This window comes from Puma concolor, chromosome D3 (genome assembly GCF_028749965.1).
Source record: "Puma concolor isolate L17-30 chromosome D3, mPumCon1.1.hap2, whole genome shotgun sequence".
Lineage (NCBI taxonomy): Eukaryota > Metazoa > Chordata > Mammalia > Carnivora > Felidae > Puma > Puma concolor.
Window position 1 is genome coordinate 6837280 of NC_141678.1, and position 16186 is coordinate 6853465.

A 16186-nucleotide genomic window follows, 5' to 3' on the forward strand; every position below is an offset into this window, starting at 1 on the left:
AGCCAGGCCTCCCGGTGCCCCTCAGTCCCTGCCTTCGAATGGGTCGGTGCTGAAGCCCCACTCTCTCCTCCCCAGAGGACCTGTCCGATTCAGAGGAAATATTCCCCAAGGACATCACCAAATGGAACTCCAATGACCTCATGGACAAAATTGAAAGCCCTGAGCCAGAGGACACACAGGGTACCTTGGTCTGGGGGGGGCTACAGGGCCTGGGGGAGGGTGGCCGCAGGGGCCAAGCCCTTCTCTGCCCCAGCTCCTTAGCAGTGCTGGGCATGGAGGGGTGGGGGGGTTGGGAACACCCAAGGCCCCGCTTGTCAGGGTCACGGCCTCTGTCCTGTGGGCCTGGGGCTGCCCGGCTGCCCCTCCGCTCACAGCACCCACTGCTTCTGTGTTGCAGACGGTCTGTACCGCCAGAGTGCCCCCGAGTTCAGGGTGGCCTCCAGTGTGGAGCAGCTGAACATCATCGAGGTGGGTGCCGGGTGGCAGAGGGCCCCCAGGGCTGCAGGGGGAGGGGGGGGTGAGCTTGTAGGACCTGTCCTGTGAGAACTTGGCACCCGTAGCTTCCCATCCACACTGGCGTAGGTGGCCAGTGGAGAGAGGTGGCCATCAGAGAGAGGCCTGGGGCCTCCTTTCCTCCCTCCCCTGCCGTCCCTGAGAACCAACAGGGCCTTCAGACAGCCCCCAAGGAAGGCCTTGACCCAGCTCCACCTGTGGAAAGTGGAATGAGAAATTTGTAAATTCCAGACCAAACATAAGATCCCCACCTTGAGCCCAGCTTTTCTGCATTTGCTGAAGAACATGAGATGGAAGGGAAGGAAGCAAAAGCTGTCTAGGCAGAAGTGATGTGGTTGGTGGCCGCTGCCCTGCTGGGGGCACGTGGGGCTCCCAGTGTCCAATAAAGCTGTCTTGGTAGAGTGCCTGTGTCCGCTTTGGGGGTTCTTCGCACGAAGCTCAGGCCCCTTCTCCTCTTCCAGCTGTGGGCGGTCAGAGCTGTTTGCATGGGGCGCGGGAGCCACGATGCCCAAGGTAGAGACAGAGCCGGGAACTCGGGACGCTTGGGGAGTTTGGACCGGGTGCGGGGGGGGGGGGGGGGGGAAGAGGAGCAGCGTCCACACTGCCCTCCCCAACTTGGGCTTTTCTGCTTTGAGGTCTGAGGTGAAAGTGGGCTTTTCTAGAAGGCAAACTGGGACAAGGGGAGTTGATTCCCAATTGGGGGTTAATGGCAAATAAAGCAGAGTCTCCTCCCCACCTAGGGCACGCACAGCTCTGACGGCCCCTCGGGAGGGGCAGAAGGGACCTTGGGCTCTAGATCTGCCACAGGATGCAGTGTGCTTGTTGGAACCCAGCACCGATTCTGGGGCATGGCCATCCAAAGTCAGATCCCTCTGCTTCCAATGGCCCCCAAACCAGAGCCTCCACTCCCCACTCCCAGCCTTGTGGAGGGGGTACGGCTTTATGGAGACACTGATGGGGACCCCCTGGCTCTCCAGAGCTGGCCCCACGGCTCCCAGGCCTGCCTCCACACTCTCCCTCTCGTGGACTCTGTTCCTACTGGGTTCGAGTCTTGGTGGGGGTGGGGTGTGCCCCAGTATTAGACATGAATGGGAGGAGAGCTGTATCTCCAATTGGCCCCGAACAGTCCCAGCCCCCGGTGCCCGGATCCCAGAAGACAGGCACAGGAGGCATTCTCTAGGCCTCTCACTGCCCACCCCCGCCCGGCCTGGGTTTCTCAGGGCCATTGGACTCCCCCTCCCTGACTGGGTGGTGGTGAGGTTGCCCGCAAGACATTCCTTCCTTGAGCCACTCACCGGGCAGTGTTGTTAAGCCCTCGGGGCTGCTGGTCTGGGCAGCTGGTGGCCCCGCCTTGCCCTGGCTGTGAATTCACTCCTGCCAGGTGGGCCACTTGTGAGCAATCCTCACGTGGGGACAGGAATCGCTCTGAAACTCTGCTGGGCGGGTGTTCCTGCCCAGGCCCCGGGGCCCACCGCCGGCCGATGCCCAGCCTCCTCTTGGAGATGAGGCAGCCCAGTGTTGCTGTGGCTCCAGACCGCATACCACCCACCGGCCTGCCTTCCTCCTTCACTCAAGGTCATCTGCTGCTCAATGGCTCCTGGGCCAGCCCATACCCTGCCATTTTCTGGCAGCCTTGCCAGCTCCTGGGTCCACTGCCTGTATTGCCCATGCCTCGCCTGGGCTCTGTGTTGGCACTTGGGCCCTACTCTGCCCCCCGACACACCACGCGGTGGCCCACTTCAGGGCCAGCTGTCCCCATATGGGCCTTCCAGGTGGCTTTAGGCCCTCGGTCTGTCTCCAAGGTTCCTTAGGGATAGGCCTCTCTCTTCAGTTCCTCCTCCTTGTCCCCCACACACCTAGGCATACTAAGGGCATGGCAAGTACTCCCAGTGGCCTCTCTTAGGCCCTGGCCCTGGCTCCTCCAGTCGCACGTCAGAAGTTAAGGTGGGGAAAGGTCCCTGGGGATGGGGCCACAGCCTGGATTGGAGGGAAAACACTGAACCGGGGGCAGAAGCTTTGGATTCCAGTCCAGCTTATGATGTGCTCCGTGACATTAGACGTGTCTCTTGACCTCTCTGGGCCGCCACCACCACCTCCTCTCTAAATGGAATCGTTCCATACCCCATGCAGATGTGTACCAGTCTCAGGTCTCACTTTGACCTCACGTGCAGGCCTGGCCAGCCAGACGTGGGATCGTTACCCCTCCCAAATTAGGTGGGTTCAGACAGACACATCTGCATCCCCTCCCTGCTCTAAGATGTTTGGAGAGAGTCTGAGAATGACAGCACAGGGGACGGAGGAGAGGCCCTGTGTAGATGGGGGAGGGCTCAGAGCTGCAGGCCAAGTGCCCAGGATCACCGCCCTCCCGGGCACAGACACACGGAGGGCAGGCGGGCTCCAGAGGCCCCCCCATGGGATGCGCCTGTGCCTCCTCGCCAAGGCCAGAAACTGCTGCCTGGGCCCCCTGACAGGAAGCGGAGTCTGTGCTTTTGTTCAGACTGGCTGATGGGAGCAGGGCCACTCTTGGGGAGGAAGAAAGGGGCCATCGCCGCCTCCCCCAGGGAAGGGGTCGAGGTGGCTAACACCAGGCCCTGTAGCTCAGGAACTGAAATCGGGGTTCTCGGAGGGAACAGTGGGCCAGATGGGCCTCCTCCTGGGGTGACAAGGACCCGGCAAGGGGTTGAGTCCGCAGGGAGTTGATGCCACGCCCCCCTCTCCCCGCCGCCCCCCCCCCCCCGACCTGCACAGGACGAGGTCAGCCCACCCCTGGCTGCGCCAGCCTCCAAGATCCACGTGCTGCTCCTGCTGCTGCATGGAGGCACCATCCTGGACACGGGTGCCGGGGACCCCAGCTCCAAGCAGGGCGACGCCAACACCATCGCCACCGTGTTCGACACCGTCATGCGTGTGCACTACCCCAGCGCCCTGGGCCACCTCGCCATCCGCCTGGTGCCCTGCCCGCCCATCTGCTCTGATGCCTTTGCCCTCGTCTCCAAGTGAGTGCATAGGCCCCAGACCACCTGGCCCTGAGGGTCAGGCTTCTCCCCTAGTGTCAGGACCCCCGTCTAGATGTCCAGACTCGGCATCCAGCCCCTTCCGTCTGGAGGTGGCAAAACCCGTACAGATGGCTGAGCTTACAGAGGAGACTAGCACTTGCCCTGTCTGTGACGTGGAAGACGCTGACCCGCCTCTGGGACAGAGGGCCTTACTCCCCCGCCCTGTGCCTCAAACTTCCAAGGCCTGGCCCACAAGTGACCCCGTGAGGTTTGCCGACTCACAGCGGAGGCCCTCAGGTGGCAGGCAGCCCCAGCCCTGCTGCCCTGGCCGGGGAGAGGGGCCCACTGGGCCGAGCTGAGGCTTCCTGCTCTCTTCTGACCGGGCCCCCTCCCCCAGCCTTAGCCCCTACAGCCACGATGAAGGCTGTCTGTCCAGCAGCCAGGACCACATCCCCCTGGCCGCCCTGCCCCTGCTGGCCACCTCCTCACCCCAGTACCAGGAGGCGATTGCCACGGTGATTCAGCGGGCCAACCTTGCCTACGGGGACTTCATCAAGTCCCAGGAGGGCATGACCTTCAACGGGCAGGTGAGTCGTGGGATGAAGGAAGGGAAGACAGAAACCCTGCAGGGCAAGAGGTGGTGGCTCTCCCTGGCCGGCACCCCAGCAAACAGGGCGGGCACTCAGGCCTCTGGGGCCTCTCCCCCTGTAGATCTGCCTGATTGGGGACTGCGTCGGGGGCATCCTGGCCTTTGATGCCTTATGCTACAGCAATCAGCCAGTGTCTGAGAGTCAGAGCAGCAGCCGCCGGGGCAGCGTGGCCAGCATGCAGGTATCAGCTTCTCATGGCCCCCAGAGCAGGGGAACCCCGAGATAGAAACTGTGTCACCCTTTAGCCCCAGACATCCCCCAGGGCTGCGGTAAAGGCAAGGGAAGGGCAGAGGTTTCCAGTACAGGTGCCCAGAGGTGGCGGGGTGGGTGCACGGGGCAGGTGAGCAGCTGTAGCAGGACCAAGCCTAGAGCACACGAGGCTCCGGCAGGTGTAAAGCAAGGTCTGCACCGTGCGGAGCTGGGGTCTGGTCCTGGAAGGTGTGGCAGGCGGCTCCTCTGAACTTCCCAGCAGGGGAGAGGATCCGACATCCCTGGGGCACAGGAGCAAATGGCCTGGGTGGGCCGGGCAAGGCGGTGAGATCAGTGGGAGATCATGAAGATCTGGTAGCCAGTTCAGGCAGGGATGAAGGCTGTTGGGACTTGGCCGGTGGGTTGGGGGGACAGTGGCACGACTAGGGGACAGGGCTTTCTCCTCTCCGGCGTGGGTGAGACGCTGGCTCACCGTGAGGGCGGTGGCCAATAGGCCCGGAGTCAGGAGGGAGGACACTGAAGCAGGGCCCAGGCCAGCAGCCACCGGGCAGTGAGCCTGCATGGGGCTGTTCCAGGACACTGACCTGCTGTCCCCGGGCACCCTGGTCAATGCGGCACATGGCGGCAGTGGCAGCGGTGGCCTGGAGAGCAGCCGGCACCTGAGCCGCAGCAACATCGATATCCCCCGAAGCAATGGTGTCGAAGACCCCAAAAGACAGTTGCCCCGAAAGAGGAGTGACTCGTCCACCTATGAGCTGGACACCATCCAGCAGCACCAGGCCTTCCTGTCCAGGTGGGTGGGGCCGGTGGGACCCAAGGGTCAGACCGTGAGGCGCATGGCCTGGTGAGGAGGGGTGACTCCAAGAGGGAGGGACACCTCAGGTTTGAGGCTGTCAACCAGGTCAGGCTGCTGGCCAACGTGAGTGTTGGGTGCCTCTGGGGTCTTGTACAAGCAAGGGCCATCTTGAGCCCAAGGGGACAGTTTGTCCAGGGGTGAAGCCCAGTCAGGGGGCAAAACTGACCAGGGACAGCTGTTCCAAAGGCAGTGGCATCCCTAGGGAGGTTGGGACCAGCTGTCACCAGAGGTGGCCACATCTGCAGGACAACACAGGGGTCGAGGCTCGTTTGGGCCTGATGACCCCTGGGGGGCTTCCTTTGGGAGACTGAGGGCAAGCCAACGCTGAGACAGGAAGAGCTGTGGTGCCGCCTCACGAGCCACCCCCCCACCCCACCCCCCGTCTGCAGCCTCCACGCCAGCGTGCTGAGGAACGAGCCCAGCTCCCGCCACTCGAGCAGCTCCACCATGCTGGACGGCACAGGGGCTGCGGGGAAGTTTGACTTTGAGATCGCAGACCTCTTCCTGTTCGGGTGCCCGCTGGGGCTGGTCCTGGCCTTGAGGAAGACTGTCATCCCTGCCCTGGATGGTGAGAGCTCTGCAGGGGCAGGGCAGGGCAGGGGGTGTATGAGCTGGGTTGAGGGTCTCAGTGGAGCCCTGTCACAAGGCCATGGCCACATCCTAGGCCCGTTCCTGCATCAGCCTGCCTCATTTCTGCCCTCCCCAGCATAGGCTCGCTGCTCCCCTTTGCTCCTACTCTAGCAGCTCAGTCTCCAGCCTCCAGCCCCTGGCCCCTGCTGTTTAATCTTCAAGGCACCTCTGGGAGCTGAGGTCCAGAAGTGAAAGGGCTGCCCCGTGATCAGATAGGGACGGACCCAGTCTCCGGGGCCCAAGATCTTCCCCTAAGGAAGAGATCCTCCTGGGTGCCTGGCTTCCCAGTTTCAGAAGGGCCGCAAGCACGCTGCTCCAGAGCCCCTCCTCATGGCTGCAGGGACAGGGAAGAGTGACTTACTGGCCGAGCAGCCTATCAGAGCAAGGATCCCTGCACTGTATGCCCCAGGGGTCAGCCAGTGTGGCCAGGGAGCCCTGACATCCTTACGGGAGTGGAGACTTGCAGGGCTCGTGTTACGTCCCCAGGTCACAGAGGGGTCAACCGAGGCTCAGAAGGGTGTAGACACTTGCCCAAGAGCAAGTAAGCACTGGCTTATATATATGTAAGTGGACAGAGACTTAGGAACAGTGACATTATGGCAGCGTTATCTGTAATCGGGAAAACCAGAACCATTGTAACGGTTTGTCCATGGAGGGGGCTGCAGCCGTTAAAGGGTCGGGTAGGACTCGCAGTGCTGGAATGAAGAACGCCAACATTTTTGTGTCAAATGGGGGGTGGAGGGGAGCTCGAAGACGATACAGCACCTGTAACTGTGTGTGTGTGTGTGTGTGTGTGTGTGTGTGTGTGTGTGTGTGTGTGTGTGTTTAAAGTGAGACATCTACTCGTGGAGTAGCAGCCCCACCTCACAGCCAGGGCTGCATCCACTCCGCTCAGTTTAAGAACACCTGGTTAATAAACGGTCAGACCCCAAATCAAGAAACATGCTTTTGGATGCTTCTGGACCCCCCACCCCTCGTGCTGCGGACCCTGGCCTCCTTAAGGCTCCGTGATCCCACCCCTGCCCTCCCCAGTTTTCCAGCTGCGGCCAGCCTGCCAGCAAGTCTATAACCTCTTCCACCCCGCGGACCCGTCGGCCTCCCGCCTGGAGCCGCTGCTGGAGCGGAGGTTCCACGCCCTGCCGCCTTTCAGCATCCCCCGCTACCAGCGCTACCCGCTGGGGGACGGCTGCTCCACGCTGCTGGGTGAGACCCGCGGGGGGCCTGGGCCCTGGGCGGGGGGGGGGGGGGGGGGGGGGGGGGGGGGGGGGCGCTCCTGGGGCCCCTGCCGGGTGGGAAGTCACAGCCTGCGCTGAGCTCCTCCGAAGCTGGGTCCCCCTGGTGGCGGGGGGGATTAGCCCCACACACCCCAGCCAGGGAGGAATGACGTGGCCTCACAGGTCAGGGCCTCACCCCAGGTGCCAGGAGGCAGACTGGGACGCAGATTCCCACCCTGTTGCCCAAGACAGAGCTGGGGACCTGGAGGGACCGTGCGAGAACCCATCGTGGCGGTGGCTGGCGAGGGGGCACAGGATGGGAAGGGGCTGCAGAGTGGGTCTGAGCAGGGAACGTGTGTGAAGGCAGCCCATCGCCCACTCCCGACCCTCCCCGAGAAGGCCCCATCCCCCCGCCCCACCCTCGAGTGTGTCCTGTCACGTCCTGGTCTTGAAGGAGCCCCACGTGTCTGTCGGAGGAGCACGTCTGGACTGCCCACGAGAGTGTCTGTTGTTGTCCCGTCTGTTCTCTCCCGTCTGCCTCCAGTTGAGACAGTGCAGAGAAACCCCGAGCTGGTCCTAGAGGGTGGGCCCCTGGCCCCTCTCCCCCCAGGAGACGGCTTCCTGGAAACCAGTATCCCCGTTCCCGCGCTCACCTGCCAAGACGGGCCCCGCCCGAGCCCGGACTGTGCTGAGTGTGTGTAACACCCCCATTCGTGGTGGCGTCTGCTTCGCTGGCTGACTGCTGGTCCCCAGGGGCTTTCCCATGCCCTCCTTGGCCACTTGGAGCCTGTGGGACCCTAGTGGCATCCCACAGAGACCAGACAGGACAAGTCTTAAGGATCAGGTCCCGGCCCCTCCTCCCTAGGCTCCTGGGAGCCTCGGAGCCCAGAGAGGGGACCGGCTCTCCCAGGGACACCTAGCACGGGCATCAGTCCAAGGGCTCTGTCTCCCATTTGTGAGGCTGGTGGGGGCAGCTAGGAGATGGGGTGGAACCTTGAGCCTCATCCCACCTGTTCCCCAGGAGAAACCTCTGGTCCTGGGAGGGTTTGATTCTCAGGGTCCCACTCCTTACCTTCCCTGAGGGAGTCCCCATCTGCATGTGAGTTCTCTAGCTGAGCCCCGCTCTCCCTGCTCTGCCCTGCCCTCAGCCCAGGGCCCAGGTGAGCCCTCAGCACCTGCCTCTGTTCCCGGACACACACGCAGGGCTGGCTCAGTGTGGCCCATGCGGGAGACGTGCAGGGGGTGTTGCCTCATCCTCAGTGCCCAGCACTGGGTGCCCCTGGGAGACCACTCGGGCCCCTGTTGTAAGTGCCCCTCAAACCCAGCTGCAGGGGGCCGCGGGTCACACCTGGCCGGGCAGAGCCCGGGAGGCTGGGAGGGCTGGACGAGATCAGGAGCTGTGTATTGGGTAAGAAGCGTGGCCAGGGGGGGCTTGAGCCTGGCCGCCTTGCCTCCCTACCTGTTGTGTCTGTGTCGGTCCGTCTGTCCGTCCCTGCCCCGGCTCCGTACCCTGCCCTGTCAGCCCCGAGCAGTCAGGCCCCGGCATGCTTGGGCCTGCCCTCACTGCCAGTTGTGCTCAGATGCCACCGTTCGTCTGCAGTGGGAGGGGTCGGCCTTGCCCGCCCAGCCCAGGGCACACCGGGCCCTGCCTCCCACTGCTCAGGGAGCCGGGGGTGGGGGTGGGGGTGCTGAGCTGGAGGAGGAGTGCCTGTCTTACCCACTGGCCTCTCTGGCCCCTGTCCACCCACAGCGGACGCACTCCAGACCCACAGCACAGTCTTTCAAGAGCACGCAGCCCCCTCCTCGCCCGGCACAGCCCCCGCCACCCGAGGCTTCCGCCGAGCCAGTGAGATCAGCATTGCCAGCCAGGTGTCGGGCATGGCCGAGAGCTACACAGCATCCAGCATTGCCCAGAGTGAGTGCAGCAGCACCCAGGGCCTGCGCTCCCTGGGCCCTCCCCTCTGTCATAGCAGGGGTCTGCACCCTTCCCGCCCCCGGCCCCACCCCGAGATAGCGGGCAGTGCCTGGCGGGCAGTCGCCAGGGATGCCGCTAAACGCCTACAACAATCCCAAATGTCCGTAGCGGACTCGAGGGAGGGGGGATGGCCGGGGCAGCCCAGCGGGGCCAAGTCCAGGCGGCACGAGATGGGCGGTACCATCCAGGCAGCTGGGAGGCGACGGGTCCGGGAAGAGGGGTCCTAACCCCAGAGGGCCCGGTGCTCCCGGAGGAGGAAGCTGTGGGCTGTTTCTGGACAAGCAAACAGAACCAGATAACCAGAGGGGCAGCTGAGGGGAGCTGGAGAGGCGAGATCTCGCTGCGGCCGCTCCTTTGCTGCTCCTGCCCATCTCAGAAGCTTCTCAGCAGCTGGAAGTGGAGCCCAGGTCACCCCCTCTCAGCTCGCCAGGGCCAGCCGCCCACTCTGTCCTCCTCGACTATGTGACTGACTGCCTGCCTGCCTGCCTGCTCAGGGGCACCTGAGCTGAGGCTGGCGTGGGCGTCCTTCTGTGAGGAGGGAGTCTGGCACTCTTCCCAGTGTCCTTCCTGGTGGGCCCGGCATGGCTGACCCCTTCCTCGTTGTTCTTGCTTCTCAGAGGCCCCAGGGTCGCTCAGCCATACCCCCAGCGTCAGGCGCCTGTCTCTGCTCGCCCTGCCCCCCCCACCCCCCTCTACCCTGGGCCCCCACCCACAGGCCCAGCAGGGGAGCCCCAGCCTGGAGTGGGCCCCCCACCTCCCCGACTTGGACATCAGAGAAGGTACCGGGCGTCACATGGCCTCTGCCCACACACGCTCGCCTCCTCTAACTGGGGTCACTCACCATTTCCAAGCACATCTCACCGCCAGGTCCTACACTCTGTGGCCTAACCTGAGAGCTAGAGGCTTGGGCTGGGAGCACTCAGGTCTGGGGAGGACGTAGAGGGGTTGACTGGGGGGGTGATGGCCAAGGGACTGCCTGCCTGTCCCATGTGGCAGGCCACAGGCAGAACTCACAAGAGCCCTGACCCCCATCAGGCACCACTTACCAAGCGTCTGTGTGAACCTAGCAGAAAGGCATCTGATAACCCTTTTCTGGAGCTAGGGGGTTTCCCAGCCCCGAATGGGGGCCAGGACTCACACCCAGGCCGTGAAGCTCAGCCTGCTGCTCACGGCAGGACTTGCCTCGGGGTTCACCTCTGCAAAGCCTGTCACCAGCCTGAGGCCTGCAGGGCACATGTTGGGGGGAGGGGCAGGAGAGCCTGGAGAGGACAGCAGCAGGGCCCAGGGCAGGGGGTCAACAGGATCAGCGACAGGGCCAGGGATAGACCTATCTCCAGACTGGGATTGTCCCCAGCCCCCTAACTCCACACGCTCCTCCCCCACCCCCGCACCCAGGGCCTTCTGGCTGCTTGTGCACCGTCCTGGAGTCCTGCACCTTCCCTGCTCCTCTCTGTCACCCAGCCAGGGGGGAGGAGGTTCGCTGTGGCTGCACCCCTTTCCCTGGTCAGAGGAGGGTCTAGTCTTCGGGCTGAGCCAAGCCTGCGGGGCCTGGGAACCTCCTGAGGTCCAGCCCGGTCAAGGATCCCTCCTGGCAGTTGCAGCCAAGTGGTGGGGCCAGAAGCGGATCGACTATGCCCTGTACTGCCCTGACGCACTGACAGCCTTCCCCACCGTGGCCCTGCCCCACCTCTTCCACGCCAGCTACTGGGAGTCAACGGATGTAGTCTCCTTCCTGCTGAGACAGGTATCCTGGGGCCCACCGCTAGGAGCACTAGGGCCTTGCCAGGAGGACCAGATGACGCCACCGCTGACATGGCCCCATTTCACAGATGGGGGGGGGGGGGTGTGCTCCCATCAGACCCCAGAGCAAGCAGGATGGAGGAACCCTCGCAGACACGGGGATGGGGTGGCTGTTACTGCACATTCATGGGACATGTGAATCTGGGGAGGACCAGGAGGCAGACTGTAGTGGGTTGAATAGTGCCCCCCCGGCCCCTCACAGGCTCCTGCGTTTCTGGTTCCTGAGTCTGCCCCATGGCCTCCTTCTTCCCTCCCAGGTCATGAGGCATGACAATTCCAGCATCTTGGAGCTGGACGGCAAAGAGGTTTCCGTGTTCACCCCCTCCAAGCCGAGAGAGAAGTGGCAGCGCAAGAGGACCCACGTGAAGCTGCGGGTGAGGAGGCCTCTGGGGGGTCCAGGCCCCGAGGCTGTTGTCCTGTTAAATCCTCGAAAGAAGACACCATATCACAGATGAGGAAACCAAGTCGCAGAGGAGCGTGCTGTGTTACTTAATCCTCAGTCCGTGAGGTTGGAGCTGTTGCCCCATTTATAGACAGGGATGTGCCAAGGCCGTGTAGGGCAGGTGGCTGAGCTGGACTTGAACCTGGGCCATCTTGCTTTAAGCCCGTGCCCACCCACCAGGCCCAGGAGATCCCAGCCACCCCTCCATCCCCTACCCTGACCCAGCCTCGCTCCTCCCGTCCCCAGAACGTGACCGCCAACCACCGGATCAATGACGCAGTCGCCAACGAGGACGGCCCGCAGGTTCTGACGGGCCGGTTCATGTATGGGCCCCTGGACATGGTCACCCTGACTGGGGAGAAGGTAAGGACGTGGCGAGGTTGCGGGAGCCCCTACCCTTGCCTCCCTCTGGCTGGGGAGGCCAGGGGCCCAGCCCCTTCGTGACCAGCCTGCCCGGCCCCCAGGTGGATGTGCACATCATGATGCAGCCGCCCTCGGGCGAGTGGCTGTACCTAGACACGCTGGTGACCAACAGCAGCGGGCGGGTCTCCTACACCATCCCAGAGACCCACCGCCTGGGTGTGGGTGTCTACCCCATCAAGATGGTGGTCAGGTACGTGCCTCTGGGGGGCGAGCAGGCCAGGCCGGCCACCTCTGGGGCAGGAAGAAGAGGGTCTGGTGGGTTCTGATGAGCTCCCCCTCCCAGGGGAGACCACACGTTTGCCGACAGCTACATCACCGTGCTGCCCAAGGGCACGGAGTTCGTGGTCTTCAGTATCGATGGCTCCTTTGCTGCCAGCGTGTCCATCATGGGCAGCGACCCAAAAGTGCGGGCCGGGGCCGTGGACGTGGTGCGGTGAGTGACGCCCAAGGGCACGGTGGGTGGGCTCAGGGGCAGGAAGCTCCTGGAGGCCAAGTTGGGGAGGGCTCTGGGCACCAGAGCACGGGCTCATGGAGTCAGCACCACCAGCAGCTCGCCGGGTGGCCTCTTAATGTTGATGTCTCAGTTCCTCACCTGAGAAGTGGGGCTCCCGACAAGACCGGTTGTACTTGCCACAGAGGGCGTCAGACCGTGTGACCTGTGTGACCGTCCTCGTGGCTGTTACTATTTCTGCTGAGCCCAGAGATGCAGTGTCCTGCGGCTGGGCAAGGAGGCAGGGTGGCCCGGGAGGGAAGACCTGGCGGCCGTGGGACACCCAGTCCTGCCCCTCGTCGCCAGGCACTGGCAGGACCTGGGCTACCTCATCATCTACGTGACTGGCCGGCCTGACATGCAGAAGCAGCGGGTGGTGGCGTGGCTGGCCCAGCACAACTTCCCCCACGGCGTGGTGTCCTTCTGTGACGGCCTGGTGCACGACCCGCTGAGGCACAAGGCCAACTTCCTGAAGCTGCTCATCTCCGAGGTAGGTCCCAGGCCACAGGGACGGGGCGGGGGCGGGGCGGGGCTGGGTGGGAGAGCCGGGCCACGCCCACACGTCTCGCCCACAGCTGCACCTGCGCGTGCACGCGGCCTACGGCTCCACCAAGGACGTGGCGGTCTACAGCTCCATCAGCCTGTCCCCCATGCAGATCTACATCGTCGGCCGGCCCACCAAGAAGCTGCAGCAGCAGTGCCAGGTGGGTGGGCAAGTCGTGGTGGGCAGCGGGGGCGGGCGGCCCCGACAGCCCACCCCGTGACGGCCGTCTTCCTCACCGCCCTCCTCTGCAGTTCATCACGGACGGCTACGCGGCGCACCTCGCCCAGCTCAAGTACAACCACCGGGCGCGGCCAGCCCGCAATGCGGCCACCCGCATGGCACTGCGAAAAGGCAGCTTTGGCCTGCCAGGCCAGGGTGACTTCCTGCGCTCCCGGAACCACCTGCTCCGCACCATCTCGGCCCAGCCCAGCGGGCCCGGCCACCGGCAGGAGCGGACACAGAACCAGGCGGACGTCGAGCAGCGGGGACAACGCAGCATGAGCGTAGCGGCCGGCTGTTGGGGCCGCACCATGGCCGGCCGGCTTGAGCCAGGGGCAGCCGCGGGCCCCAAGTAGGACACCGTTAGCGAGGCCTTGTGGTCTCCGTGGTGCTAGGCCAGGGCGGCCAGCCCCGCCAGGAGGCCTGGCCTGGGCACACAATGTCGGCTGGAGACAAGCTTGTCCCAGGGCCTGGCGGAGGACATAGGCCGTGCCACACAGCCCTCCCAGCCCTGCCTCATGTCCTAGGGTCTGAGGGGTTCCAGCTTGCAGGAAAACCTGTCCCAGGATGACAGAGGGACCAGGACTCCCCACGTGGACTGGCCCGAAAGGCACTCCCAGACACTTGCCCTGCATTGACCTCCCAGCATCCTGGGCCCAGGCCCCGCCTGCCACCTCCCATCCACTAGCTCACCCTGACCCCCAGGTCCCCTCCCACTTGGTAGCAACTCCGATGGGGGACAGCCTGCTTCTTGTTAACTCTAGTTACTCAACTGTTCAACCTCACTGGTCTTGCACTGATTTTTGAGAGTGGAGATCCATTACCGTCTCCTGTGGCTACAGACTCGTGGACATGCATGAAAACCCAACGTTTGCTCATCTGGGACCTATTGCCACACAGAAGGCTCCAGGGTGGCAAATCCTTGTGCAAGCAGGAAGAGAAAGGCCATATCTTAATTTCTGCAGCTCCGCCTGGCCCGCCAACGCTGTGGCAGCCCTGGATCCCTACCCATCTGTCCACCTGCCCCACCTGGAACCCAGTCTGGCAGTGAGGCTGGTGAGGCCCAGAGCCGGCTCCCGAGAAGCCACGCCTCGGGCTCCTGGGCCTGGCCAGGCCCGGCCTCCTCTTCCACTCCTCGCCTGCCATCAGTCAAGGCCACGTGCCTCGGCTCTCCTGCGTTTCTACACCTTTCTACTTATCCAATCTGATTTCTATGAGGTTTTTTTAAATGAGCAATCCTTGGCTGCTTCCTTTTCTTAACTCTTTCAGTACCAAGCGCAGCCCCTCCACATGAAAACACCCAGCACTGTGATGGAGTCCAGCCTGGTTCTGGGTCCCGGGGCCCTGCCCCCTGCCCACGCAGTGAGGTGTGGGGTCCCTGCCTCACCTGACCCCCATTAATTCCACTGAATTTCTACTCTGGGGTGAATGGGCACACACTTAAGTTTTTTTAATGCCAATTCCGTTTTGATGCCGAATCTAAGAAGCCACAATTTGCTTCGTTAGCTTAAGGGCGGGCAGCCACGACTTCATTCCCCACCTGTCAAGGACCACGATGTCCTGCACGCTGGGTCTGAGCATCAGCCCTCCCTCCCCAGAACCGACCACGATCTCAGCTATGGCGCTCGGCTCTGGGCGGCCCTTCGACTGCTCCTCTACCTTCTTCTACAAGGCGGGGGAGCCTGCCTGGCCAGGCTCCCACTCTGAGAAGCTGCTGCCAACCTGGATACGGCCTCAGGGCCTCATAGGCTGGGATGGGGAGGCACGCAGATTGATGTTCACATTTTCCAGTGTGTAGATATGTACAGCCAAAGGGTTGTGTAAATGTTCTGCAAAAGTGGGTCTATACAGAGTGAAAGCTATTTATTTTGCGCAGAGAAAAATTTCTGGAGGAATAGGACCTTCAGGGTTTGTTCATATTTAAGATGTAGCTTTTTGTTTTTGTTTCAGGCGTTCTGTATAAAGCAACGATTATTTTATGGACCAAGTTTTAATGTAAGTGTTGCAATGAAAGTGCAATATCTGACCCCCACTCTGCTCCCCGGCGGGAAATCGCTTGGCCCGACAATCACAGCCCCAGCGAGGGGCCCCTGTGGCCAGTGCCTCCTTCTCTGTCGGTCCCACCTCACCCCATCTTGCCTACTGCCTCGGTGACCAGCCATCTGGAGAAGCACCTGGAAGAGCCTTGGGCCCCCCTGCAATACAGGCTGGGAGGCCTCCTGGCCCGGGGAGGCCATGTGGGCAGTGGGCTCGGCCTCTCCCAGGGGGCAGCTCCCCCAGGCTCCGCACTCCCCGCCTGCCTGCCCAGCCGCCAGCCATGCCAAGGACAACAGCAATAGTCCCCTGGGCCTCTCCCAGTGGCCCTTAGCCATAGATGGTGAGATGGGCAGCCCCCCCCTCCCCGTTGACATCTCTCTTCTGTATCCAGGTCTGCTTCCTGCCTCCCTTAAGATTCCTTTTGGCACATTCTCCTCTTAAGGAAGCACCAGTTTTTCAGAAACTAAGAGAGGGAGGGCAGAGTCCTTTAAAAATACCAAAAATGTTTACAGTGTTGGGTGCTGAGCTGCAGGGCTCAGGCCTGACCAGTCGCAACCAAAGGGTGAGGCAGGCCTTGCTGACTGCCACCCCCACCCCAGGCCTGTTAGAGTAGAAGCCTTAGTCCCACTCCCAACCCCACACTGAGCCTCCGCCCACCACCCCAGATCCAACCGCCTGCCTTCTCTTTGATTTCTAAAGACGGATTCAGCAGAGACCCCACCCCCAACTTTCCCAGCTCTTTATGAGCTGCCCCTCCACCACCCCACTCCCCACGCCCCCCCACCCCACCTCGTTAGTTTTCTCGTCTCGGCCCCTCCTGTCTCTCTGTCTGGGCCATGTGTGAGCCGTGTCCTGACTCGCCCCATCCGCCCTTGCTTTCCCTGCACCTTTGGGCCTGAGTGTGCTCTGTATACAGTGTCGTTGTCTGTTACACCAATTAAAGAAGCAGGAAGGCTTCCTTCTGGGTCTCTTTACTGCACCAGCAACCACAGAGCACAGGGTGGGGAGGGGATCTGGGGTGGGGGCACGGCCTGTCCCAGAGCTAAAGCTGTGGTGGGGAGAGGATGTCCTTCCCAATCAACAGTGCCTGCTATGCTGACTGTAACACCAGTACGCTTATGCCAGCCTTCCCCTGCACCGGGCCTCCTCCCAGCCCCTTCCTGGGCATGAACTCGGTTCATCCTCAC

At 62.9% G+C, this 16186-nt stretch overlaps 1 protein-coding gene across 14 annotated transcripts in view; it reads left to right on the forward strand.

Moving 5' to 3' along the window:
• PITPNM2 (phosphatidylinositol transfer protein membrane associated 2) overlaps positions 1-15957 on the forward strand; it is a 145822-nt gene extending 129865 nt beyond the window's left edge. For 6 of the 14 annotated variants that reach the window (XM_086681526.1, XM_086681532.1, XM_086681530.1 and 3 more), the window contains 19 exons: positions 76-180; positions 398-468; positions 3262-3509; positions 3907-4096; positions 4221-4340; positions 4945-5162; positions 5615-5793; positions 6888-7058; positions 7614-7763; positions 8820-8984; positions 9662-9823; positions 10640-10788; positions 11102-11218; positions 11533-11649; positions 11751-11899; positions 11993-12142; positions 12506-12689; positions 12775-12903; positions 12995-15957. In XM_086681526.1, the coding sequence (XP_086537652.1) occupies positions 76-180; positions 398-468; positions 3262-3509; positions 3907-4096; positions 4221-4340; positions 4945-5162; positions 5615-5793; positions 6888-7058; positions 7614-7763; positions 8820-8984; positions 9662-9823; positions 10640-10788; positions 11102-11218; positions 11533-11649; positions 11751-11899; positions 11993-12142; positions 12506-12689; positions 12775-12903; positions 12995-13318 (3098 nt within the window). In that variant the 3' untranslated portion in view covers positions 13319-15957. Of the gene's footprint in view, positions 1-75; positions 181-397; positions 469-744; positions 918-3261; positions 3510-3906; positions 4097-4220; positions 4341-4944; positions 5163-5614; positions 5794-6887; positions 7059-7613; positions 7764-8819; positions 8985-9661; positions 9824-10639; positions 10789-11101; positions 11219-11532; positions 11650-11750; positions 11900-11992; positions 12143-12505; positions 12690-12774; positions 12904-12994 lie in introns of those variants that run through there. The other 8 variants (XM_086681534.1, XM_086681537.1, XM_086681533.1 and 5 more) reach the window with 5 other exon arrangements.
• Positions 15958-16186: the final 229 nt, after the last annotated feature.